Source organism: Castanea sativa, chromosome 4, assembly GCF_040712315.1.
Source record: "Castanea sativa cultivar Marrone di Chiusa Pesio chromosome 4, ASM4071231v1".
Taxonomy (NCBI): domain Eukaryota; kingdom Viridiplantae; phylum Streptophyta; class Magnoliopsida; order Fagales; family Fagaceae; genus Castanea; species Castanea sativa.
This window is the reverse complement of record NC_134016.1, coordinates 18,627,561-18,652,995: the sequence shown is the minus strand read 5'-3', so window position 1 is coordinate 18,652,995 and position 25,435 is coordinate 18,627,561. Positions and strand designations below refer to the sequence as shown.

At 39.0% G+C, this 25,435-nt stretch overlaps 2 protein-coding genes across 4 annotated transcripts; one reads left to right on the top strand and one right to left on the bottom strand.

The window, feature by feature from the left end:
* The first annotated feature begins 1,969 nt into the window (after positions 1 to 1,969).
* Positions 1,970 to 3,340, top strand: LOC142632558 (uncharacterized). The gene is made up of 2 exons (XM_075806938.1): positions 1,970 to 2,191; positions 2,687 to 3,340. Exons 1-2 carry the CDS (start codon positions 1,970 to 1,972, stop codon positions 3,338 to 3,340), a joined length of 876 nt encoding a protein of 291 aa, XP_075663053.1.
* An 11,174-nt stretch (positions 3,341 to 14,514) lies between these two features.
* On the bottom strand, positions 14,515 to 20,474 carry LOC142632216 (uncharacterized). Of its 3 annotated transcripts, none has more exons than XM_075806637.1 (8): positions 20,266 to 20,474; positions 16,609 to 16,995; positions 16,150 to 16,530; positions 16,007 to 16,055; positions 15,837 to 15,920; positions 15,349 to 15,692; positions 15,146 to 15,263; positions 14,515 to 15,052 (listed from the first exon to the last, which is right to left on the bottom strand). In XM_075806637.1, the coding sequence occupies exons 2-8, from the start codon at positions 16,920 to 16,922 to the stop codon at positions 14,927 to 14,929; spliced, it is 1,416 nt and encodes a 471-aa protein (XP_075662752.1). In that variant the 5' UTR covers positions 16,923 to 16,995; positions 20,266 to 20,474; the 3' UTR covers positions 14,515 to 14,926. The 3 variants fall into 3 exon arrangements, with proteins under 3 accessions (XP_075662752.1, XP_075662753.1, XP_075662754.1); XM_075806638.1 differs by having other exon boundaries at positions 16,609 to 17,050; positions 20,266 to 20,470; XM_075806639.1 differs by having other exon boundaries at positions 16,609 to 17,007; positions 20,266 to 20,399.
* Positions 20,475 to 25,435: the final 4,961 nt, after the last annotated feature.

The following is a 25,435-nucleotide window of genomic DNA, read 5'->3' as shown; positions in this document are numbered from 1 at the left end:
TGCACATATGTCGAGGCAATTCAGCCGATCGCCCTTCATCTTGTATAATGGCAAGTCAACCCCGTCGAACACGTTAGTCATTATATCTAGACAATGTCGTTGTGCAGTCAGAATGATGTGCTTATGTGCAAGTTATTCCCTTCTAATTTGGAGCATACTGCCTTAAGATGGTTCAATAGGTTACGAAAGGGATCAATACACAGTTTTGGTGAGTTACTTCAAGAATTAGGAGCTTGGTTTATGACTTGTAACTGAGTACCACAGCTCATAGATGCACTACTGTCTATGAAGATGGGAGCTAGGGAAACCCTTTAAATTTATACCAATCGCTATTAGGAATTGTACAACGAGATCGGTGGAGGCAATGAGAAAGTGGCTACCAGCACCTTTAGACTAGGGCTCCTGCAGGATTTAGAGTTGAGAGACTCGTTGACTATGAGGCCCCCCAAAAATATGCCTCAGTTAATGAGGAAAATTTAGGAGTATAAGAGGTTGGATGATGATCGACCACCAAGACAAGGGGCACACTACTGAACAGTGCCAAGTATTTAAGGATCATTTGGAACAGTTGGTGAAGTCTGGGCACCTAAAGGAGTTTGTCGTGACGCCCGAGAATGGCACTAGCGGGCAGGCCTCGAGAACTCAAGGGAACACACTCTCACCCCCCTTAAGGATAATCGAAGTTATTCATGCAGCTTCAATGGGCACAAGTATGAGTCGGGGAAAGGGGGTGTTAAGTGTAGTGTTAGTAGAGAATGCTGAATGCGATATTCGGCCTGGGAAAAAACTAAAGTTGACCCAAGGACCAATTGAGTTCGAGGATGAAGACTTGGAAAGGACGACCTAACCACATGACGACGCACTTATAGTTACTGCCAGAATCAATTGCTTTATGGTGAAAAGGGTGTTAGTAGACCAGGGAAGCGGGACTGAGGTGATGTACCCTGACTTGTTTAAAGGGTTGGGGTTGAAGGCAAAGGATCTCTCTAGGTATGATACCCCCTTAGTAGGATTTGATGGCAGAATGGTGATTCCAAAGGGACAGATTTCGCTGCCTATAAGTACGGAAGGAAAAGAGTTGATGGCAAATTTTATTGTGGTAGGTTCCTTCTCCCCATACACAGCGATCCTCGACAGGCCTTAGATTCAAGCCATGGGAGTTGTTCTGTCAACTCTACATGTGAAGGTAAAGTTTCACACCAATCATGGGATTGCCGTGGTGATAGGAGATCAGCAGGTAGCGAGGTAGTGTTTGGTAGTGACTATTAACTGAGAGATTAAGCAAAAAGAATCTATCGAGCAAGATCCTTCATAGCAATTACAGGAGCCCACAGAAGGCCAAAGAGCGAACAGCACTGAAGACCTAGTTAAAGTAAGCATACTTTCATACGAGAATAGGAGTTTCCAAATAGGGGCGAGTATGAATCAAGAAGATCGGCTGAGTCTGTTGCTCACGTTGGTACAAAATTTGGACATTTTTACTTGGAGTCCATATGATGTACCTGGGGTGGACCTAGCATTTATTACCCACAAGCTAAATCTAGATCCTTCATTTCCCCCAAAGAAGCAAAAACCGAGGAGATCGGCTAACAACACGTTGAAGCTGTGAAGCAGAAGGTTGAAAAGTTGAAGCAAGCGGGGGAAATCAAGGAGGTCTTTTTTTCCAGAATGGTTGTCTTACACCGTGATGGTGAAGAAGAAGAATGGTAAATGAAGAGTTTGTCTTGATTTTATTGATCTTAACTGGGCATGTCCTAAGGATCCATTTCTAGTGTCAAAGATTGATCAGCTAGTAGATGTTACTTGTGGGCACCCAAGGATGAGTTTCTTAGATGCTTTCTAGGGCTACCATCAAATTTCTTTGGCCACTGAGGATCAAGAGAAGACATCATTTATATCACCTGAAGCCAATTATCACTACACAGTAATGCCCTTCAACCTTAAAAATGCGGGGGCTACTTATTAAAGGATGATAAGTAGGATGTTCAGGGATAAGATTAGGAGCACAGTGGAGATGTATATAGATGATATGGTTGTGAAAAGCCGAGAAAATCAAAGACACATAGATGATTTGATGGAGGTATTTGAAATACTTAGGCGGCATAGGTTACGTCTCAATGCCAACAAGTGCATCTTCAGTGTGGGTGCTGGCAAGTTTCTTGGGCATATGATCACTCATTGGGGAATAAAGGTGAACCCCGATCAGATAAGTCCCATAGAGCGGCTCAAGCCACCGAGTAACCCTAAGGATGTGTAGAAGTTACCAGGATGATAGCCATGTTGAATTAATTTGTGTCGAAGTCAGCGGACAGGTGTCACCCTTTTAATCAGCTGTTTAAGAAATGCAAGGGATTTCATTGGATCGAAGAATGTGAAAAGGCCTTTCAAGACTTGAAGAAATACTTAATGAGTGCGATGATATTATCTTGTCTGGATCCAGATGAAGACTTATACATGTATTTAGTAATATCCAAGCATGCTGTGAGTGTAGTGTTATTGAAGGATTAGGGGAGTACAGAGGCCAATATATTACAACAGTAAAACATTGGTTGATGCAGAAACCAAGTATTAACCATTGGAGAAGCTCGCATTAGCGTTAGTCCATGCTACCAAGAAGTTACCCCACTATTTTCAAGCCCACACAGTGTATGTATTCATTAAGTATCCTCTGCAATCCTTGCTTAAGAGATCTAACTTCACGAACCGAATAGCTAAATGGGGAACCAGACTTGGGTCGTTCGATATACAATACAGGCCAAGAAGTTCAGTCAAACGCCAAGTGCTCGCCGACTTTATTGCGGAATTCACTCCTAACAAAGGAGGCCTTGGGGTGGTGTGCAATGTGGAAGCTCGGCCGTGGAAGGTGTTTGTAGACAGCGCGTCCAATGCAAAGGGTGCAAGGGTTGGTATCGTCATTATATCACCAGAGGGAGTAAATCTAGAACATCCTCTAATGTTAGGTTTTAGAGCATCAAATAACAAGGCTGAGTATGAGGCACTTCTTGCAGGATTGAGAGCCACGCTTAGCCTTGAAGCAGCCGATTTGGAGATATATTCGAATTCTCAGCTAGTGCTTAGTCAATTTGAGGGAAGCTTTAAGGCTAAGGATTCTCAGATGATTGATTATTTAAAGATAGTGAACCAGATGATGAGCAAGTTTCAGAGAGTAAAGATAGTTCAAATTACCCGAAGGCAGAACAGACATGCTGATTCTTCGGCAACATTGGCATCTTCGTTAGCCAATGAAATACCTCAGTTGATCAAGGTTGAAGTAGTACAAGAGCCCAATATTAACCTAAAAGTGGAGGTCTCGACTGTTTTGTCACTCGAGTCTACCTAGATGGATCAGATTTTAAAGTTCCTGACCGAGGACCGTCTTCCAAGTGAAGGCAAAGAAGCTAATAAAGTGTGCAGGATGGCTGCTTGGTTCTGGTAGTCCAAGGATCAAAGATTATACCAAAGATATTTTGGGGGACCTTATCTATTGTGCCTTCATTGAAAAGGTTAATGAACTTTTAGCCAAACTACATGAAAGGCTATGTGGCAGCCACATTAGAGGTCGGTAGGGGTTCTGGTGGCCTAGAATGCAAAGGGATGCTGTCGAATATGCGAAAAGGTGCGAGCAGTGCCAGAAGCATGCTCCCATCATACATCAGCTGGTAGGAAGCCTAAATCCCATTAGTAATCCATGGCCTTTTGCTCAATGGGGGCTAGACATCATTGGCCCATTTTCTCGTGCGACCGGGAATAGGAGATTTGTTTTGGTAGTCGTTGATTATTTCACCAAATGGGTCGAAGTTGAAGCATTGGCTAATCTCCAGGATGTAGATGTCTAGAAGTTTGTTTGGAAGAGTATAGTGACGAGATTCGAAGTGCCGGAGTCCTTAGTGTCAAATAATGGCTTGCAATTTGATAGCAAGGCCTTCCGCAAGTACTATAGCGACCTCGGAATAAAGAACAATTATTCGACCCCATCATATCCTTAGAGCAATGGCCAAGCCAAAGCTACAAAAAAAGCAATCGTTAACGGGTTGAAGAAAAGGTTAGAATGAGCTAAGGGCCGATGGATCGAGGAGTTGCCAAACGTGCTATGGGCTTACTGAACAACGCTGTGAAGATCAACAAGAGAAACCCCGTATTCCCTAATGTACGGGGCAAAAGCAGTTATACCTGTGGAAATAAGGTTATCTAGCATGAGGATCTCAGATTTTTCTATAGCTGAGAATGATAAGTTAATGGCAAAATAACTAGACTTGCTGGAAGAATACCAAGAAATGGCGGCTATTTGATTGGCCAACTACCAACAGAAGCTGGCTCAACGATATGATAAAGGGGTAAGGACAAGAGAATTTCATGTCAGAGACCTGGTGCTACGCAGGGTGGTAGGGAGTGCTCGAGATATCAACGCTGGGAAGCTCTCCTCGAATTGGGAAGGGCCGTGTAGAGTCACTGCCATAGCCAAGGTAGGAGCATACTATTTAGAATATATGGAGGAGAAACCACTTCCCCGACTATGAAATGTACAAAACTTGAAGAAGTATTACCATTAAGTATGTAAAGTTTAGAAGGCCAGTATGTTTAATTACTAGTCTACATGTAGTACTGTATATGTGTGTAATATATATACCTTGTGCCACCCAAGACAGCATATCACCATTTCTAAGGACAGAAACCTAGCCTCGGCCTGACCTCAGTCACCGACTAGGTAGAAACCTTACTACAAATTTTCTAAGGATGGAAACCTAGCCTCGGCCTGACCCCGGTCACCGACTAGATGGAAACCTAGCCTCGGTCTAACCCCAATCACCGACTAGGTGGAAACCTTACTACAAATTTTCTAACGATAGAAACCTAGCCTCGGCCTGACCCCGATCACCGACTAGGTGGAAACTTAGCCTCAGTCTGACCCCAATCACCGACTAGGTGGAAACCTTACTACAAATTTTCTAAGGATAGAAACATAGTCTTGGCCTGACCCCAGTCACCGACTAGGTGGAAACCTTAATGCAAATTTTCTAAGGATGGAAACCTAACCTCGACCTGACCTCGGTCACTGACTAGGTGGAAACCTTAATGCAAATTTTCTAATGATAGAAAACTAGCCATGGTCTGACTCCAGCTACAAACTAAGAGAAAAACTTATCCCTAAGTTTATAAGAGCGATAACTTACTCCTAACCAGACTCTAACCACCGACCATACAGGAAGGTTTGTGCTCGGAAAGTTTAAGCTAAGATTCAAATCATGATTAAGCATGATGAATACTTGTTGAGAATGTTCAAGAGGTACCGAGCATAATAAATAAAGCATACAAAGTAAGGCAACAGTCCATAAAAACTTCGCATAATATGAGTAGGAAGGTAAGAAAGAAAGAAAATAAAAATTCAATACACAAAGTAGACATAATTCAAATGTTTCATCACCAAACCTCGGTGAATACAAATAAAGTTTAAGGGTTACATCACCAAACCCCGGTGATTTTCTTTAAAAAAAAGAAAAAGAAAAAGAGAGACTATAAAAATAAAAACAGGCACTTGTTAAAGATTAACTTCAGATTCTAAGCTCCAGGGTCTTAGACTTGCTCAGGAGGAGGGAGAGGTGTATTTGCGGTAGTTAGAAGGTCGGCGATTGAAAGAGTAGGCTGAAGAGTTTGATCCTGTCCAACTTTTCGGTTACTTGAAATGTCGAGTTCTATAACTTCAGCATGGGAGTCAATTTCTTCAACTAAGGCTCTCATACTCTGGCTTTCTTCTTCTTCAGCACGGGTGAGATCTTAGACGGGAGGAGGTAGGGGCTCAGGATAAGGGACTTGCTAGGAATCCTTGAAAGGATAGTCCTCAGGGATACCTAGTGCATTTACTGTGGCCATCCATCCTTCGCCTAACTCGTATCGCCACGACTCAAACATGATCGGCTCATTAGAATTCTCGGCATCGGCGAACCCTAGGTTGTAGAATTTATTTTCGCTCTCCTCTACCACCTCCTTCAGATCAGCCACTTCTTTGTCTCTAACTGAGACTACACTTTCAGCTTCAACCGGCCTGATCTCCATCTCCCCCAGTTTGGCCTCCAAATCTGCTGCCCGTTGCTCGGCCAGTGTGCGGGCTCCCTCGGCATCTGCAGCAATTTTCTCGACGACCTTTAGTGCGGTGCCCCTATCTCATAAGTTAGCCTCCGCCACCTCTTTCAGAGCCCTCTCCTTTTCAGCCTACTCTGTCGAGCCTCTCAATCGACCCTCCATCATGTGCGCCAATTGGGCAACCTAATACACCAATTAAAGATTTTTTTCTTTAAAAAAAAAAAAACACACACACACACACAACAACAACGACAAACAAACACAATAGAAAAAGAAGTCAGATAAATGACATAATAGTTAAAAACATACCGCGATGATATGCCATTCCAACCGAACTACCACTGCTTCATCACTACCATCCGCAAAATATTGCACATCGTTGGGCAGTTGAAAGGCTTTCCTTAGGCTACAGGCAATCCAATCACCTTGCCCATTAGCCTAATTCCAAACACTAGACGTCACATGGAGAGGCCGATTACTGAGCTGGAAAATGCTCTGCCATCCAACCGCAAGTGGTGCCAAGGAAGAGGCCACATTCAAACCCATAGCTGCAGCAGGTCCAGGGTCTGAAATGGGTTCACGAATGATAAGCAGTTGGTCAGAGCAGGGGAGACTCAGGTGTGTTGTGGGGCCTCTTTCGTCCCTGGGGAGCTAGGGGAGGAGGTGCCTGCCAATGAATGGTTGGTCGCTCGCCAGGCAGGAATTGACCAGCCGTCATTGTTCTTTTCACTACCATCTCAGCGTCTGGGTCCTCGACAACATCTAATGAAGAGTCCACAGATTCAACTACCACCTACCCCTCAACATGAACCTCTTCGTTGGGCTCTTCAATAGGGATTTGCTCGGCCCGATCGTGGAACACTCTGTCTGTTGAACTGTCCCTAACTAGTAGTAGTGAACCCTCCCTTATTTGCCTAAGGCCAAGCCTTCAAGCCTCACCGAGAGTTAATCATCTAGGGAGGAAACTACGCAACCGAATGTTAAGGTATAAAAGGAGGGGACTGCCCATGGTCAATGCTTGTCTAGGGTCTTAGAAACTTGTGTATGCAGGAGTGCAGTTGAGGATGAGATGAGATGCCAGCAGTTGACCATCAAAGTGCATAAATATCTCGGACCAAATCACGAAATTCAAGTCCCGCGCTTGTATGACACTAGGATTTGGCCTGTATCTTTTAATGTCTGCATAAACAAAGGAAATTATTAGCATCCAACTAAAAATAGTAACTATAATAGATAAATAATAAAATTTCAATAGTGATGATACAAGTTATAATAGATGGGGGGTACTAACCAATATCCCAAGGCGAGGTCGGGCAGATTAACTCGTCGACAAGCCAGTTGTCGCTCACTCCAACAAACTCTCATGCTGAGTTTTTATTGGAGTCAGGGAGGCATGATATCAATCGTATCATGGTGTCCCTAACCTTAAGGTAATACCCCAACCTCTCGTTACAGCACAGACTGTACATGAATTTAATGTCGTGATGGTTGAGGTGTAATCCGTATAAGTCATTAAGCTGAATTACACTACTCACTACTTGGTAAAAATTTGGTGGAAGTTGGTTGGGGCAGAGGCTGTGAAATCTAAGGGTCCTAAGTATTAACAGATCTATAGGAATTCTTACCCCACCCTCTAATATTGCCATCAATGGGAAGAGCACTACATGAGGGCACTTATCGCTTGCTATATTATCCTCGTGATAGTATGCTACATCTATATCTAAAGGAATGGCAAATTTAGCCCTAAAATTGGCTAAAGCAGCCTCGGTCCTAAGAAGGTGTGAGAAACCCATTCTAGTATGTTAGATAAAGGGAAGGAAACTTAAAATCAAGGTAAGGAATGAAGAACTTACAGTAGAAACGCTAAGAGAGACTTGCTCGGGAAGGAATTTGTGCTCGAGAATCTAGGGCGCTCAGAAATAAGGGAAGTAAGAAATAAACTAAAGAGATGGGAGTTGCATTTTATAGGAAAAAGGGATTTAGGAGTCATTAAATGGAAGTTCAGGTGGGAAAGCAATTAAATTCCCTTTTTTGTAACCGTCACATGCATAGCCTCGGTACACGAACCATCTGGCAATGATGGTCGTTTAATGAGACAACCTGTCATTCTATCTGTCAAACATACAGGTTGTCTTGTCTGTAATTAATGACTGACGATTGGTATCCCCAAGAAAAAAAATGTATATGTGATAAGGATTCTTAATCCTATCCTCGTGAACGGGGAAAGAATTAAGGGGGGCTATTGTACGGTCATTGGCCCATTACCAGTAAGCCTAAACGTGGGGTGGTTGGATAATGGCTCCATGATAGGCCCAATTTATGTTATTCAGTAGCTTGAACCGTGGATTGTGTTGTCCTCAAGGGCTAGCCATGCTCAGATCCATTTCGGTATACTTCGATAATGCCTTGGGAAATATCACTGCCGAGCAACACCCAACGTTTATTGTGAGTCCCAAGGATTGAGTTTCTATTTCCAAAGTGGGGCCCTTCTCGTTAGGAATAATCCTAATGGGCCCCACCTGCACGAAGGACATTAAAAACAATCATTGTTGATCCACCAACGAAAGGCTATAAATAGGGAGAAAACAGAAGAAAGAGGGGCTAGACACTGAATAATGGAGAGCTAGAGAATAAAGAGAGCAAGTGAGGAAATTCAGGAGTGAGAATGTTCGGTCAGTTTGATCAACCATCCTTGTGGGCCTCAATCTTTGTCCAAAGGAACTTCCCACTACAGGATACCCATAAACGAGCCCAATTACACAGTTGGCCCATTAACCCAGATTTGAGTGTGCACACCATGCAATACCTAGGGTATTGCACGGTGTGCAATTCTATTAATCTAGACCATTGATTTAATCTAATGGTTATAAAGTTGACACCTCATATAAGAAACGTTAGTGATTCACGTGATTCACGTGATTCACCTTTCCTCTTTCCTTTCTCTATTCTTCTGTCTTCAGTTTTTCCAAATTTTAGAAAGACACACACACACACACACACACACACTCTCTCTCTCTCTCTCGCTCTATCTCTCTCTCTCTCTCTCTCTCTCTCTCTCTCTCTCTCTCTCATGGTCGAATCTCCATCATTGCTGCTAGCCACTGAGTCCCACATCACCACCACCAACGGTGCTTTCCGATCTAGCCATCTCCTCTCTTAAGGTTATGTCATCTCACTCTCTAGCTCTCCCTCTCTTTGTTTTATGGCCGATTTTCTCCTTGCACCCTCATTACTTATGACCTTTATCATTATATTCATTATATGTACTTTTTATTTTGAATTCTTGACAATACTTTAAGTGCATATAGATTTTTCTTTCCACTCAATTTTTTAAATTTTTATATAAGAATCGTTCAAACCCTAAGTTATCTTGCAAATGGACCTTACTTTTATTGCTACTGTGTTGTGGGTGATGGCAAAATTTATAGATTTTTGGCTACATAAGAATAGATCACCCCTTTTACAACTTAGAAATGTTTAGGTACTTTTTATGTTTTTTTTCCTTTCCTTGATTTCTTTGTCAAAGATCATTCATTCTAATTGCAATTTAACTGTAAACAATATGAAAAGGAACCGACATGCTGATACAGATATCAAAATAGTGATAAAACCACTTTCAAGGAGGTTAAGTACCGTGAACTCCGCCTTCATGAGAAGGAACTGACATGCCGATATGTCATCTAAAGGGGGTACATATCACGAAACTTACAGGTAGTGTGAGGGCTTTCGATACAATAATATATTTTTTGTTACAGTAAACGATTTACTGCTTTGAATATCTTATAATAATAGACTATTACTTCACAAATCTTATTGCAATAGATTGCAAATAATTGGAAAAAATAATTTAGATCAAACTATTGCAACAATATATTCGTAGTTATAGATAATTCAATCAAGTTTGTCATTGCAATAGATTGTAAAATAATTTATATCAAGTTATTGCAATGATATCTTAAAATTTGTCATAACAATAGATTGTAAAATAACATATATCAAGTTATTGCAATGATATACTAATATTTGTCCTTACAATAAATTGTACAAAAATTTATATCTTAACAAGAAATGAAAGTTTCTTGGTAAAGAGTGCATACTATTTTGGGACAAGTGGACTATAAACTATGTTCTGCTCCAAAATCTCGCAAAGAACCAATTGACCACCCCTATTACCATCTCTTTTCTGGTAATGGGAGAACACCTTGGGTGTTATTGGCTTTCTTTCTTGTTTCTACCAAAGAAATAACTTTGATTTAATACATCTGTCATACTCATAAATATGACCTTTTCTTTTTTTAGGCTTCTGGACAATGAATGCCTCATTAGCTTTAAAGCATTCTCATCAACACCCTCAAATGCTATAAATGCTAAATTTTAGCATCAAAAGATCAAAAGGCATATTCCATTAAAGCTCTTAAATCCTATTAATTTTGCAATCCAGCTACAGTGGACTGCTATCTCTAGCAGCCCACTGTAGCAAGATTGTAAAAAATATATATTTGTTTCATAAAACACGTTTCTCTTCCCTCTCACACGCTTCCCTTTTCGCGCCTATCTCCTCTTGTTTTCCCTCATTTTTTCTAGTTCTCTCTTTCTCCCACACCTACGCCTCTACCTCTCCTTTTTTTTATTCTTCGTTCTCCCCCAACCCAAGCCGCTCTTCCCTTCCCTCAACCCACGCTGCCAAACTCATCTCTGTTCTCTGTTCTTTGTTCTCTCTTCATGGGTCTGCGTGGATCGAAGGAGTCATGGGTCGAAGTGTGGGTTTCTAGTTTAGAGCGTGGATTGAAGGAGTCATGAGCGTGGATCGAAGCATGGGTCTGATTGTTCGTGGGTCGGAGCGTGGATCGAATGAGTCGTGGTCCGATTTGGTTGATTTGGTTTGTGGGTTTTTTTTGGCTGTGAGTTGTGGTCTGGGGTTGAGATCGGGGTGGTGCATATTGCTTGGGGTTGAGAACGAGGTGGGTGGGTAGTGGTGGGATTGAAGCAAAGTGAAAAGTCAGAGCCAATGATAAAGACCAACAATCTAAAATTCACGTACCTGAGAATCGATGGTCATCCTCCACCAGGTTCCACTCGTTTAATTGAAGATTTCTCTCTCTCTCTTCACTCTGGTGATCGCTACCTCCTTGTTGGATCAAATGGTGCTGGTTCATTCTATTGTTTCTTATTTCATACTCTGTTTTTTTCGTTAATACTACTGTTTGTTTGGTTTCCCAAAAAATGGTGGGAAAGAAAAATCAAAATTGGAAATTGAGATATGAATGTATTGATTTTTGGGTTCAATTATAATGGGGTTCATTCAATTTCTGTTCTTTTTCACATTCAAAGTTTCCTTGAATCTCTGTTTACTTACCGAGAAAATGGAGGAAAGGGGTGGTGGAGGAGGGAGTTGGCTGGTTGCTATAGATTTTTGTGTAGTTGTTTTATTATTATTATTTTAACGAGTAGTTTATATTATTTAAATGAAATGGTAAAAAATATAGATGCTTTGATGTTTGATGTATCTTAAATTGGGATGTTATAATAAATAAAGTAGGTTTTTGAAGTGTTAAATGCTAAAAAATTTAGAATTCTTGATGGGAATACTCTTACATCAAAGTGGAAGCACTATATCAAGATATCTACCTTTTGGATTGATAAAATTAGGCTTCATAGCAATTTTAATGCACTTGTTAGTGTTCTAGTATTTGTATTTTATACCTTTGCTTTTAACATAGATATATGGTACTTGTCGTGTTTATTGATAATTTCAATATTATTTGATGCAAAAGCATCCAATAGCCTCATTTCAATTGCATCAGCTAAAGTAGTAGCAACTACTTTATTGCAATAACCTTGTTTAAAACTTGTTGCAATAAAAACTTAAAATTGGTAAATTATTGCATTACCAATAATTAGTTGCAATTACGCTTATAATCTTCAATTGCAATAGAGATCTTAATAACTTATTGCATTAGAAAATTTTGTTGCAATAACTTAGAATAAAAAAATCGTTGCAATAACTTTAAAATAAATAAAACATTGCAATGACAAATATTAAGAGATTATTTCAATAACTCTATACAAATTATTTTACAATCTATTGCAATGACATCTATGGTACTCCTAGTCATATGGGAAACCAAAAAATGGGAAAGAATTGAAAAATTGATAAAACTCCTTCTAAGGGGACTTCAACTGTATGATTGGTGATTGCTCCAAAAGAATTCTAAGGTCTTTCATGTTTAATACTGGTGCCATTGACCTTGAGTTCACAGGGACTTGTTACACTTGGTCAAATAGAAGATCGAGGTATGCAAACATCAGAGAAAGGCTAGACTACTGCATTTGTGACTAGGACATTTGGTAGCACCATCTTCTAACCATAACCTAATTAGGCTAGATACTCATATGGATTACTCTAAAGTTGTGCGACCATTCCAATTTGAAGCTATGTGGACGAGGGATGAAGCTAGTGCCAGGGTGGTAAAATCAGCATGGAAGGGTCTCAAAGCTTTATCCTGGTTAGGAAACAAAGGAGAGTTGAACAAGAACTAAGGGAATGGAAAAAAAATATATATATTTCAGCCAAACCAAAACTTAAGGGAATGGGAAAAAAAAATGATATGTACACAATATTTTCACAACACTTTTACAAAAAAATCTTATGTGTCATGTTTCTCTTTGGAAAGCACTTCATAAGAGCAATAGCATCAGTCCTTGAAAAATAGAAACAGTGTCAATTTTACACATTTTTGCTAAGAAACAACCCACATCAATGGGTCTATAGTACTGTGCATATGCAAAAATGCTATGGCAATTATGTATACAAGGTTACTATAGCTTTCTATTTCATTATTTAAATATATTTTCTCTCTCCTCTCTCACCCCCTTCCCTCTCTTTGCCCCTGACTCTCTCTTTGGCCAACTCTCTCTCTCTTCCCTGATTCAACCCAAAACAAACCCAAGCTGAAAACTCCACAAATCCAATCCATCACAAATCTGATAATTGAAAACTTTAACAAAACAAACCAATTCAAACAAATCTAAAAACTCATCACAAATCCAACTCAAAAACAACCCAAACAAAACCCAACAGAAATCCAATTCAAATAACCCAAATCAGCCCCAAATCCACGTTGATGTTGCCATCGTCGCTGCCATGGAGGCTCTGGTGGAGTGCTAGCCACTTCCATGAGTGAGAAAGTGAAGAGACAAATCTCAAATTTGTCTAAAAATCTTGAATATGGATTAGGATTGACATGGGCTTGTGTTTAAGTGAAGTATGGAGGTTTGTTTAGGGAGTTTGGAGGTTTGTTTATAGAAAGAGGGAAGGAAGAAGAAAAAATTGACCAATGAAGAGAGGGAAGAAAGAAGAAGAAAAAAAAAAAGTGAGACAAAGAGAGAGAGAGAGAGAGAGTAAAGTGTTTTTTAATATGGATTGTTAGAAATAATTTTAAAAAAGAATATAGAATGATTGTTTAAATAAAAGAAGGTGTAGAATAGATAAGCTAATGTAAGTGCTTTGTCAAATAGACTGAAAATTTTAGAAGCACTTGTGCAATTGCTCTAATACCCTTTCATTCTTTTTCTTTTTTCTTTATATATATAAAAAGAAGAGACCAGTCTCCATTTATGCATGCGTCGCTTCAAGAAATGATTTTCATTTATGTGACCTATGACACTCCAACAATTCGTATTCGACCATTCCGTCAAGAATGAGTAACAACTTTCATCAACATATATACATTATTAGTGTTTTTGGCCAATTGGGTGCTTAAAAATGAAGTTTACTTAGAATCTCTCACATTGAAAACTCAAGTTATACATATACTTAATTACGTGGGTTCAATTTACACCAATTGGACTAAGGCCTTCATCATGTGGGAAATTGGCATCAACAATATAACCCGATTAGGCTTGAATCACTACATGTGAATGGTTCTGATAAAATCAAACGTCTTCCATCTAACGTGCTTGGTTTCAAGAGTCAAGAGGCAAGCCAATACCAAATATTCAACGCCAATTGCGAAAATTGTGCTATAATCCTGATCAAACAATTCATTGTGCCTAGAAAAATTAACAATTTCTGGTCACTCGCAGAGTGGTCTTATTAGTTTCTATTCGTCTAATGAGAACGTCCCAGTTGTTGGGTCTTCAATTCAGTAAGACTTCACACAGATGGCAAAAACAGAAAGCTTTGACAGTTATGGCCACAGAGAAGGTTCCTACCACATCGGGGTTAAACAATGAGGCTTATACCAGAGCCTTCATCATTAGATTGTGTCGTGTAATACACACTTGCCTCTAATGAGAACTTCCAGCTGCATCTCCCCATAATTCCAGTTTGTAACAATCAATTCCCTGCCCTCTCATCATTATCATCATGATTTTAGTCTATCATCAATCTATCATAACTCATCCATGCCTAGATGCCTTCACAACTATGAATGCTGTAGCAAATAAATATATTTATATATCACATCATCAACGAAGAAGAAAATAAATAAGCAAGGCCAACAGGTCATTGATCCCAGTAGAAAAAGCAGACTCCTATAAAAGGTCTAAACCATCCAACAATGGAACCAACTGCTTCCTATGCCTTATCTCTGTTAAAAGGCAAAATATCAACAATTTACACCACATAATTAAGTCATGGTTGTTGACAAAGTCGCTCATTAAATTAGGTTGACTGATCTTGCAGGTTAGATATGGAACCTACTGGATTAAAGGTTGAAATTTGGGGGGGTCACGCATTTGACTTGTAATTTCTGTACAAGACCTAAATCCTACTAGTTAAAAGGTATCTATGCTTCTCCAGGACACGGAGCTAAACACTGACATCCTATGCTATGATTTCCATCTCTTAACAGCTGAAGGGCAGGAGAAAATCTATTTGATTTGATGCCTGCATACAACTCACAGAATTTGAAATCTGCTCCAGCTGCTGCTCCATCTTATCCTTCCACTTAAATAGCTCCATAATCATTTCCTGTCAGAAAAGGTAAAAATGTAAAACCTCTATGGAGTTGACATATGAATTTAGGTATCAAACTATCCTATACTTATCTGCTTTTCAACATACCTGAAATGGAAGTAACGAGTTATCAATGTCCGACTTTGAATTGGCAGTAGCAGAAGAATCTGGGGTCACATTAGCATGATCTTCCTCTTGCTTCTTGGTCACCAGCTCTGACACATCTCTATTTTGATGCAAAAAAAGGAGGGCACAAGTAAGATCAACCATTACAAATTTCTTATAAAATTAGATTTACCTAGTACAATTACCTTTTCATTTTGGCCATTTCTTCCTTAAATGGCTCTAAATCTCCAGCACAGACAGGGTCCTCAGATGAGCTATTACCAGGCATCATCTGAGGTGGCATGGCTGAGTAGGGAATTTGCAACTGCTTATCATTAAACAGATCTGTGCTCTCATAAAAAGGTACAAGTTCATTCCCCTGGATATTATCTAAGTTACTGCCCTCAAGCCAATCTTCCCATCTTTCAGAATTAGGAGGACTGAAGGTAGTGTCTTGCTTTGATGCCTGTGCGCTGCTCAAAGAATTTTTAATTTCCATCAGCTGCTGCTCAACTTGAGCTTTCCATGCAATCAATTCCTCATGCATCCCCTGTCAACAAACAAAATCCGACGGAGCTTCACCGAGCTGAATTTACAAAAACATGTCCTACTGGTCTAAGAGCAAACAAGATTCCATCCTATCATTTCTATCTATCAAATTCTCAGAAGCTGAAAGATGGATGGTAGTGTATACCTTCATTCCCACCAAAGACTTTGTAATCTCCTTCAGGCGTTCATCAACAGTAGCTTTATATTTCAACAGATCCTTGTGCATCAGCTGTCAATAAAATATCCAAATTGGGGTTTCATAAATCAATATTAAAAGTAGTAGATTATATTATAAGTGAGATGTTCAAAATTCACCTCCGCATGATCTTGCTCTTGATTCTTGGATACCAGCTCCTGCATATCTCTGTTTATGCAAAAGAACAATTTTAGGGGCAATCCTAATAGCAATAACAATGATTTTCCTTCTATGATTAAAATTTTAAGTTCCAAATCACTACCTTCTCAGTTTGACCATTTCTGCTTTAAGCAGCATCAGTTCCCCAGCAGAAACAGTGTCTTGGGAAGGGCCATTACCTGCCCTCATATCTGGTGGAACCCAGTAAGGATCCTGCCACCCAGCCTCCCGCCGAATATTAACCAGTTCAGCACTCTCTAGCCAATACTCCATTATTCCATTAGGGCTGAAGCACCGCCGGAACCGCTCAGTCCCATCAGGTGACACTTTACCGTCAATGTGCTTCAGTAAGTGGTCTAGCAGTCCTGTGTCACCAACGCATTTACGAGCGGCAGTTCTCAGAGCTGGGCGGGAAATTGGGTTCCTAAAGGTTGCTCCTTCAGCCTTCAAGACCTCAAACATATATTTCTCTGCCAGTTTGTACCTGCATGACACATACTCCAATCACCGTGATAGATTAACATAAACACCAATAGTTGGGGCAATAATAAATGGTTTTCACCTCTCAGCAGACCATCTTTCTACACGGTTGATCTTCCTTAGATTACGGTTACTTTGAATACTTTGACTACTATTATATCTACTGCCTTGGCTTTCCTCCACACGTAATGCTGCTTTCATCTCTATAAGTTGACTACGGCCCAATCGCTTTCTCTTCCGAATTTCTGGAATCACCAGAGGTTCAGCTTTAATAACTGCTTTAACATCATCCTTTGAATCTACTTCCTCTACTATGCTTGATGAAAGTTGGGGTTTTTTTTCTCCACGCACACTGATGCACGCAACCTGCATGCGACCAGCCCGCGCATGCGCCATCTCAGTGTCTTTTAGCTAATATTAATCCAGCTCTTCTTAAAGGCTCCACTCAGTTTTCCAGCAATGTTATGTACTGCAAAAGCAACTGCAACATGAGAGAATGCTCAAATACCTGAGTTGTGCATTTTCTGACCAAAAAAGAAACTTTATGTTAATTGCATATTAACTTTAGAGCAAAAATGTATCACATGGTTACACTAAAACAATGAATCCCCTTGATAAAATCATTAAATGTTGAACACTTGCACAACATGACATAAAAAAGGGAGAGGTGGCAGTCATTCTTTATTACAACAAAATCCCTTAGTCTGACAACAGTACTCGAATCCCAAAAGCATCCTTCTTTTTGTTACCCAATACATACAACAATCTGCGATAGAAATTTCTCCAGATGATCTCTCTCTTTTCTTTTATAAAAGAAAAAGTGTTTTCGTTTTTTGATAAGAATGTGGTATCTTTGCAAAAAAAAAAAAAATATATATATATATATATATATATAAGCACTCACCATCATTCTTTGATAAATGGTAAAAAAAAATTCAAAGTAACCAATAAATGGGAAGAAACCAAATCAGAATGTACATAATCATATTTCGTTTTTCCTTTTTAGGTGGCATATGTGATAAGGAAACCACGGGATAACTCAATAAATAAACGCTTGTTAGCTACCAGGACACTGAAGTAAGTCGATAATATGATATTTGAAGTAATTCAGAAAACCTATCTCTAGCCCTCCTCTACCATGAATATATCCCTGCAATTAATTAAAAGGATTAAAACACAGCAGTTCATGTCTAGAGTTGAAATTGGCAAAGAGAGAATGCGACTCAATGAATTATCTCCTCAAAATAAGGAAAATTCAGCTTTTATCTAATCTCTCTCTTTGCTTTCAATCCATGCCTTAGAAATTATTAGTAGATTCAAAACCTACTCCTCCCAGCAACAATTCTGCATCTATTGGCTATCTAAACTTGAGTTTTTTTGGTGCTCCTAAATTACCAAATTTCGCTGCTAACTTGAACTTTCCTTGAACTTTCCTTTCATAAGGTTAAAATCATCTTATTTTCTTTTTTTACCAGTCCCCAGTCATGATGACAATTTTTTAAAGACATCTTATTGGACTCTTGTAGTTAAGAACATAAACAAATACAATTTTTTTTTATTAGTAATAATGCTTCATTGAAAAATATGAAATCATACAAGGAACCAAAGCCCACAGGCAGTGTACTACAAGCATTACAACTAAACTATGATGCATGGAAACTACAACTATCAAGCAAATCCACCAACAAATTAAAAGTACAAACACCAGAAGCATTTGTCCACTAATCAAACACTAAGTTCAGTAACCATATGCATAATGCAAAATTCATCAAAAATCTTAAGCTGAAGCAAAAGCTCCTGTAAAAATCATCTGTGAAAACTAAAAAATTCAGGAAAAACCACAAAAGCCCAAAGAATTAAGTAAAATTGGCAAACAAGATCAATCTAATAGTAGTAACAAGATAGAAGAGAGTAATTGAGCAAGATTAAGAAGCATATTAATGCTATGTACAAGGTATACATTGAACTCCAAAGAAAATAGCCAAACCTATCAGATACATAGATTAATTTCCATATTTTAACAAATCATAAAATTCCATCTAAATACTACACATTAATAGCTAAACAGGCACAGAGCTCATAGAACAAGACAAGAAGAATAAAAACATGCTCAGGAATGGTCCTCTTGTGACTTATTGCATATTTCTCACGTTATATGCCTTTTCCTATTAGCAAAATCTTCAGCAATAAAAATTATAAAAACTTTGAAACAACTACAACTACAAATAGTCCATCTAGGATTGAAAATTAAAATTCATTTCTTTTGTTTTCATACCATGTTTGCTGATGAGAGGATTAAAAATTATAATAATAGACAAAATACCCAAAACTTATTAAGCTTGTTTGAGACTTAGTTCAGGTTCTCTCAATTTTCCCCCTTTCAATACAGAAAGGGAACTGCCAAAAACATATATATATATATGGGAAGAATTGGGTCAATGGTCAATGAGGAGGTTAGGAGTACCATGGATGTAGCTCATAGAAAAGTATTAGGGCCAGATGAAAGAGATTTCCTGTAGAGCATGTGGGGAGACAATTATTGAAAGAGATGAATCCAAAATTGTATGACATTGCAACTATCAAGGATGCCTCAATTAACTCTTACTTGGAGATTAAGCACTGGAGTCAATTGAATCTATGTTGGCTATCTTGTACTGCAATATCTCAAGTAGCAAACATCTTAATCACATGAGGTGAAGATTGAATAGTGATAATAAATTTCATCTTTGATCACATTATGAGGCTTTCAGGGGCCCATGAGATGTGATGCTTCCATGAAAAGCATCTGGTGGTGCAAAGGCTCTGAAAAGCAATGTCTTTCTTTATGTATAAAACAAAATGAGGAAAGATTCCAATAGGTGACAATCTCATTAAGAGAGAAATCACTTTGGTAACTTGGTAGTGGTAAGACTGAGGACCATTTGTTGTTGCATTGCAACAATGCAAATGAATTGTTGGCTTTTGGAGTCCATTGGGTAATACATCCAAGAGTGGTTTTGTGCTCTAGTCTATGGTAAGAGGAATTGGTTTGGTAAAACTTCTGAGTATATATATCCTGTGATAGAACTCCTCTTTTAAAAAACTTATTACTTTCTAACTAAAACAATATAAAATTTATTACTTATCAAAAAAATAGATAAATAACCATTGTACATCATTGGCGTGATAGTCCCTCCACAAGTACAAAGTTCTTGTGGGGTGGAGGGCAAAGGCTGTTGTTCAAGTATCCAAACTCACACCTATAATTAAGTTAAAGTAAAATTTTTATCTTGAATACAAAAAATAATAAATAAAAAATTAAAAAAAAAGATAAATAAATAATTAGACTCAAGCTTTTATATTTTCCTTTGTATTTCCTAGGTTTTTCAGCAGCCAAACAGAACCATAAGAACAAACCAGGCAAGCTAAGCGGGAAAAAGCAGTGAAATTCGTATTTAAAAACCATAACGAGCCATTTATATAGCATAAGAAAATTAAGAAAACGAACCAGAGTCCAAGAAGAACAGAAACCCCAAAACAGAAACAACAACAAAGAAAAAAGGAAAAACAAATTTAGGGGTTTACAAAACCCTAAAACACAAATGGGTCCTAACCTTAAAGTCCTCAACATTGAAAACCAATCCGTAAAAACCCAAAATTCAGATACAAATCTACAATCTTGCTACTCACATAACACTCAAACAAATAAACCTCCCCAAAAATAAGAGAAGAAAAAAAAAACTAGAGAGAGAGAGAATACCTCAGGGTGGGTTTGAAGCATTAGAACGCAGCGTTTTGAGTTGTTAAAGCAAAAAAGAGAAATGGGTGTTTTGGATTTTGGGGAAGAAGAAGAAGACGAAAGGAGAGAGAGAGAGAGAGAGAGAGAGAGAGAGAGAACGAGTGATGAGGGTTTTAGGGAGAGGCCGACACTGTGTCTGTCTCTCACTCTCACTCAGTGTTGTGTTGTGTTGTGTTGTGTAGTGTAAAAATGTGTAAAGCCTAATAAAATATAAAAGCAATTTCTTAAAAATAAAATTAAAAAAATTAAAAAATTAAATTCCGCTTTCCTAAACCCTAACCGCCAAAATCTCTAAAACCCTTTACATTTACAAAAATAAATAAATAATATATTAGTATTTACGAATATTCGTCAAATACTTAATTTAAGCTAGGACTCTGAGTCCGAGGTTCTTCTATTGCGGTATTGCTATTCCTACGTGGGGTGGGAACAACATATTAATAATACTCTTACTCTTCAGGCCTAATTGGGGCCCAAAAAAAAAAGAGGAAAAAGCCCATGGTTGTTTGATCATGTGAAAAGAGTAAGAAAAACTCATTTTATGACATCTAATCTAATCTTTTATCACAGAACCTGACCCTGACCCTGATCCTGACCAGGCGTAGTATGTATCTATTTCCATGCAAATGTACGCTTTTCTGCAATCATGAATAATCTTAGGTCTTACATTTTAATGATGATATAAAATGTTAACAACTCAATTTCGGCCTATGGCATGGGTACCACATGCCATTTTTTCTTTTATCCTTTTAATTTTAAGACTCACAATTCTTGAGATTTTCCAAATGATGACATACTAATTTTATTATTATGAAAAGAAGTACGTAATTTTGTACACTCTGCTGTTACTTGTTACCTTCTAAACTCGAGTCGAGGGAGTGATAAGGTTTATCCTAATCTCATTTCAAAAACACAGCATTAGAAAACGATAAGCTTTTTAAATGGAAATACATACCCTTTTTTTTAAAACAAGTTGCTGGCAAATCATTTCCAAGATAAGATACATCTAAACCTGAAATCTACGAATAGTTAATTTTTTTCCTGTGAATCACTATATATGGTATATCAAATTTAATCTGTAAAAAACCATTTTCTCAAAAAAAAAAATGTAAATAACCAAATAAAGTTAAAAATTTTAATATGGATGATTATATATAACTAAGGGCCATTCTACTGTACTCCTCATTTTTTTTGGTGTATACAGTACCCACATAAATCATAACCACTAACTTTTACTTGTTTTAATCTAAACAGTTTATCTAATTTTAATAGAATATCAGTTACCGATCAATGGTTAACATATAAAACCAAAAAAAAAACATTCAATTCTTTTCTCTCTCGCAAGTCGCATCTCAGACAGGTTTTTTCTCTCTAGCCGCCTCTTCATAGCTTTTTTGTTGTAGCATGATGTAGCCCCCGCGTGGGTGTGTATGTATTCTTCATGTATCTTGTAGACATTGCCCCATGGTGGGCCAGCTATGTATGTATATTATGTATCACCTTTGAATGGGCCTGGACACGTGTGTATTATATTGCCCCACAATGGGCCTTGATGTATGATATCATTTATTTACTTCATGATGTACGTATAAAATAATGCCTGTTGTTAGGACTTGCATGTATGATTTTGGAAACTGCCTGTGAGATGGCTGATGTATGACTTTTAGGAAAAGTGCCTTTGAGAAAGCTGTCGATATACGTGCAAAGCAATGCCTTTGATTAGGACTTACATACATAGCTCTAGATAAATTCCCTTTGAAAGGGCTGTAGACATAAAACACCGCCTTTGAGAGGGCTGCTCATGTACGTACAAAACAATGCCTCCAATTAGGACTTATATGTATGATTCCAGATAAGTTGCCTTTGAGAGGGCTGTAGACATAGAAACATTGCCTTTGAGAGGGCTGCCGAGGTATGAGAAACAATGCCTCTGATTAGGACTTACATGTGCAACTCTGGAAATCGCCTTTGAAAGGGCTGTAGACATAGAAACATCGCCATTAAGAGGGCTGCCGATGTAGGAGAAACAATGCCTCTAATTAGGACTTACATGTACAACTCTGGAAATCACCTTTAAGAGGGATGTAAACATATGTGAGGAGCAATGCCTTTTGGGGTAAGGCTTACATGCATAGTTCTAAACACTGACTTTGAGAGGGCTAATGTATAACTTTAGGAAAAGTTCCTTTAAGGGGGCTACTGTCGTGTGTGAAGAACAATGCCTCTTAGTAGGACTTATATGTATAACTCTAGATAAACCACCTTTGAGAGGGCCGTAAACATAACATCGCCTGATGTAGGAGAAACAATGCCTCTAACTAGGACTTGCATGTACAACTCTGGAACTCGCCTTTAAGAAGGCTGTAAACATAGAAACATCGCCTTTAAGAGGGCTACCAATGTAGGAGAAACAATGCCTCTAATTAGGACTTATATGTATGATTCTGGATATTGCCTTCAAGAGGGCTACTAATGTACATGCAAAGCAATGACTCCGATTTGGACTTACATGTACAACTCTGGAAATTGCCTTTGAGAAGGCTGCAAACATAGAAACATCGCCTTTAAGAGGGCTGCCGATGTAGGAGAAACAATGCCTTTAATTAGGACTTATATGTATGATTCTGGATATTACCTTCAAGAGAGCTACTAATGTATGTGCAAAGCAATGCCTCTGATTAGGACTTACATGCATAGCTCTAGGAAATTGCCTTTGAGAGGGTTGATATATGACTTTAAGAAAAGTGCCTTTGAGAGGGCTGCTAATATACATATGCATTATCACGTTTTCATCATAGATGGCGGTTTTAAACCGGCTTGTGTCACACTCATTTGTATTACACCGCAGTTTCATGGTTTTATCAATGAATTTCGACAATGATCATCCTGCCGGGGGGAAGAGAAAATGGAGAGAACACTGAAATAAACTACCCCAGTTTGGGGTTTCACGCGATTCTTGACATAAGGGAAACATCCTCAGCAGGACAGACTCATTCAGGCATATTGGACAAGGTAGAGGTAATCGCACAAAATAAAACTGCCCCAATGTAGGTTTTGTACGATTCTTGACAAAAGAGGAAAGGTTCCTAGCGGGACGGACCTGCTCTTGAATAATGATTAACACAAAGTGGACGGAACTGCAAAAAATAAAACTGCTCCAGTTTAGGGTTTTGTGGGGTTCTAAGCCTGTGGACCGGCTAAAAATGGCCTCGACTCCATAGGCCATGCCAAATGCTAGTAATGAATGTGGACATTCTGAACAAAATCTCCCTAGACACGCCATGAGGCAATATGCACTGATTGCTCCTCTTATTGGCCGGGCAGGCTATTAATTCAAGGACTGGTTTCTTGGAGTGACCATCATGAGAAACGACTCCCTCCGTCCTCCAAGTAAGCTAAGAAAGCTGTCGGGTGGTTGAGAACAGGTTCTAATGTCCTTCTACTTTGAACTCTGATTACCGAGGCTGAATCAACCCCTAAACCGAGTGAACCGAGCTTAGAAGAATGAGGTTCAAGATGTCTGGAAGTGCTGAATTAGACGCATAAAGATAAACTGTCCCAGTGTAGGATTTGTGCGGTCTCGGATGCACGAGAGAGAATTTCTAACAATCCGGTTCGCTGCTAGACTAACTGCACACTACGGCGAGTGATAAAACAGAGGAATCTTTGCTCCAAGGTGGTAAAAAAATCCCAAACAGGTGGGTAGGGGTCAAAGTGTAGTAGGGTTCATGCGTGGGGTCTTCTTTTACCCTTTTCTTCACCTAAAATATGTAAAAAACACTGTTTTTCATCATTTTTTGCATAGATTCTCATCAGATCACTAGATTCAGTAGGATCCATTCATGGATGCTCTTGGTGCTCACTCCCATGACACTTTGGTTGAGCTTGAGAGGGAGTCTTACTATGAGAATAAGCTTAAAAGGTGGTTGAGCTCCTTTTCTTGCGGCGACCGGGCATTCATTCGGTGACTTCTTGGAGATGCTACTGTTGTTCTTCACACCTCATTGGACTGGCACTTGTTAAAGGTCATTACCTCTTGTTGGGATCCCTCCTTAAGATGTGTCACCATTGGAGATGTTGATCTAGTGTCCACCTTTAAGGAGTATGATCGTTTTCTTTCTCCTTCTACCCCTCTGAGCACTATCTTTGTTCTACCAGTGCGGCCACGCTACCACAAGAGACTCACTGATTTGTTGGGCTTGAAGAGGCCCGTTGTGGAGGCGCTGACTTGGTATGGCAGTAAGATAGGAGGGAGCATGTCTTTCAATTTCCTGTATGATAGGTTTCACCCATTGGAGTGTCCGGTTGGCTACCGAGATGACTTTGTGGACTTAGAGGAGCAGTGGACATCCTACCAACGTCAGGCCTTCCTGGTGGCCTTCTTTGGTGCAGTGTTGTTTCCTTCGTCGTCAGGAGCTATCAGTTTTGCCATTCTTCCACTGGTGAGTACCCTACCTCATGGTACCTCTTTCATTCCTGTTGTACTTTGTGAGTGTTAGGATTTGTGCCCTTAAATCCTATTGTATGATGCTATGTATGATATTATGTATGACATGATGTATGACTTAATATTGTGATTGATAAAGTTATTTTATTATTATCTAAAATAATGGTAACATGAATATGGGACATTATCATATAGTCCATGAGATGCATTGTATGTGATTTATGTGAAAAGTCACAGAAGATGTAAATCACAAGTTCTTTGTAAACTCAGAATTTATAGTTCGTAGTCGGTGATGAAATTGGGCATTTCATCTGCGAAGACTATAACGTGTCAATTAAGATGGTTTGTCTTGATCATGGAAGTGGTGACTTCTAGTTGATATGTTTTAAGAGTTAAGACATATTGAACAGGACCGCTGTGAGATTTATTATTCTCATGATGACTGTCAAATGAATAATAAATCTCACGACTTCTATTTGCATGAACTCTTAATCCTGAGAGAATAATGGACCTGATCATGAGGTGTGGGTTGCTTTGATATATTAGGAGTGAGATCTAAAGTGACGGTCAAAACCTTAGTATGTTGGGCAGCCACATTTAGTGTTGATGGAACATATATTCTCAAGATGGAATTCATAGTCTCTTGATGGAGATATAAATATTCCCTTGAGATAAGTTTAATGG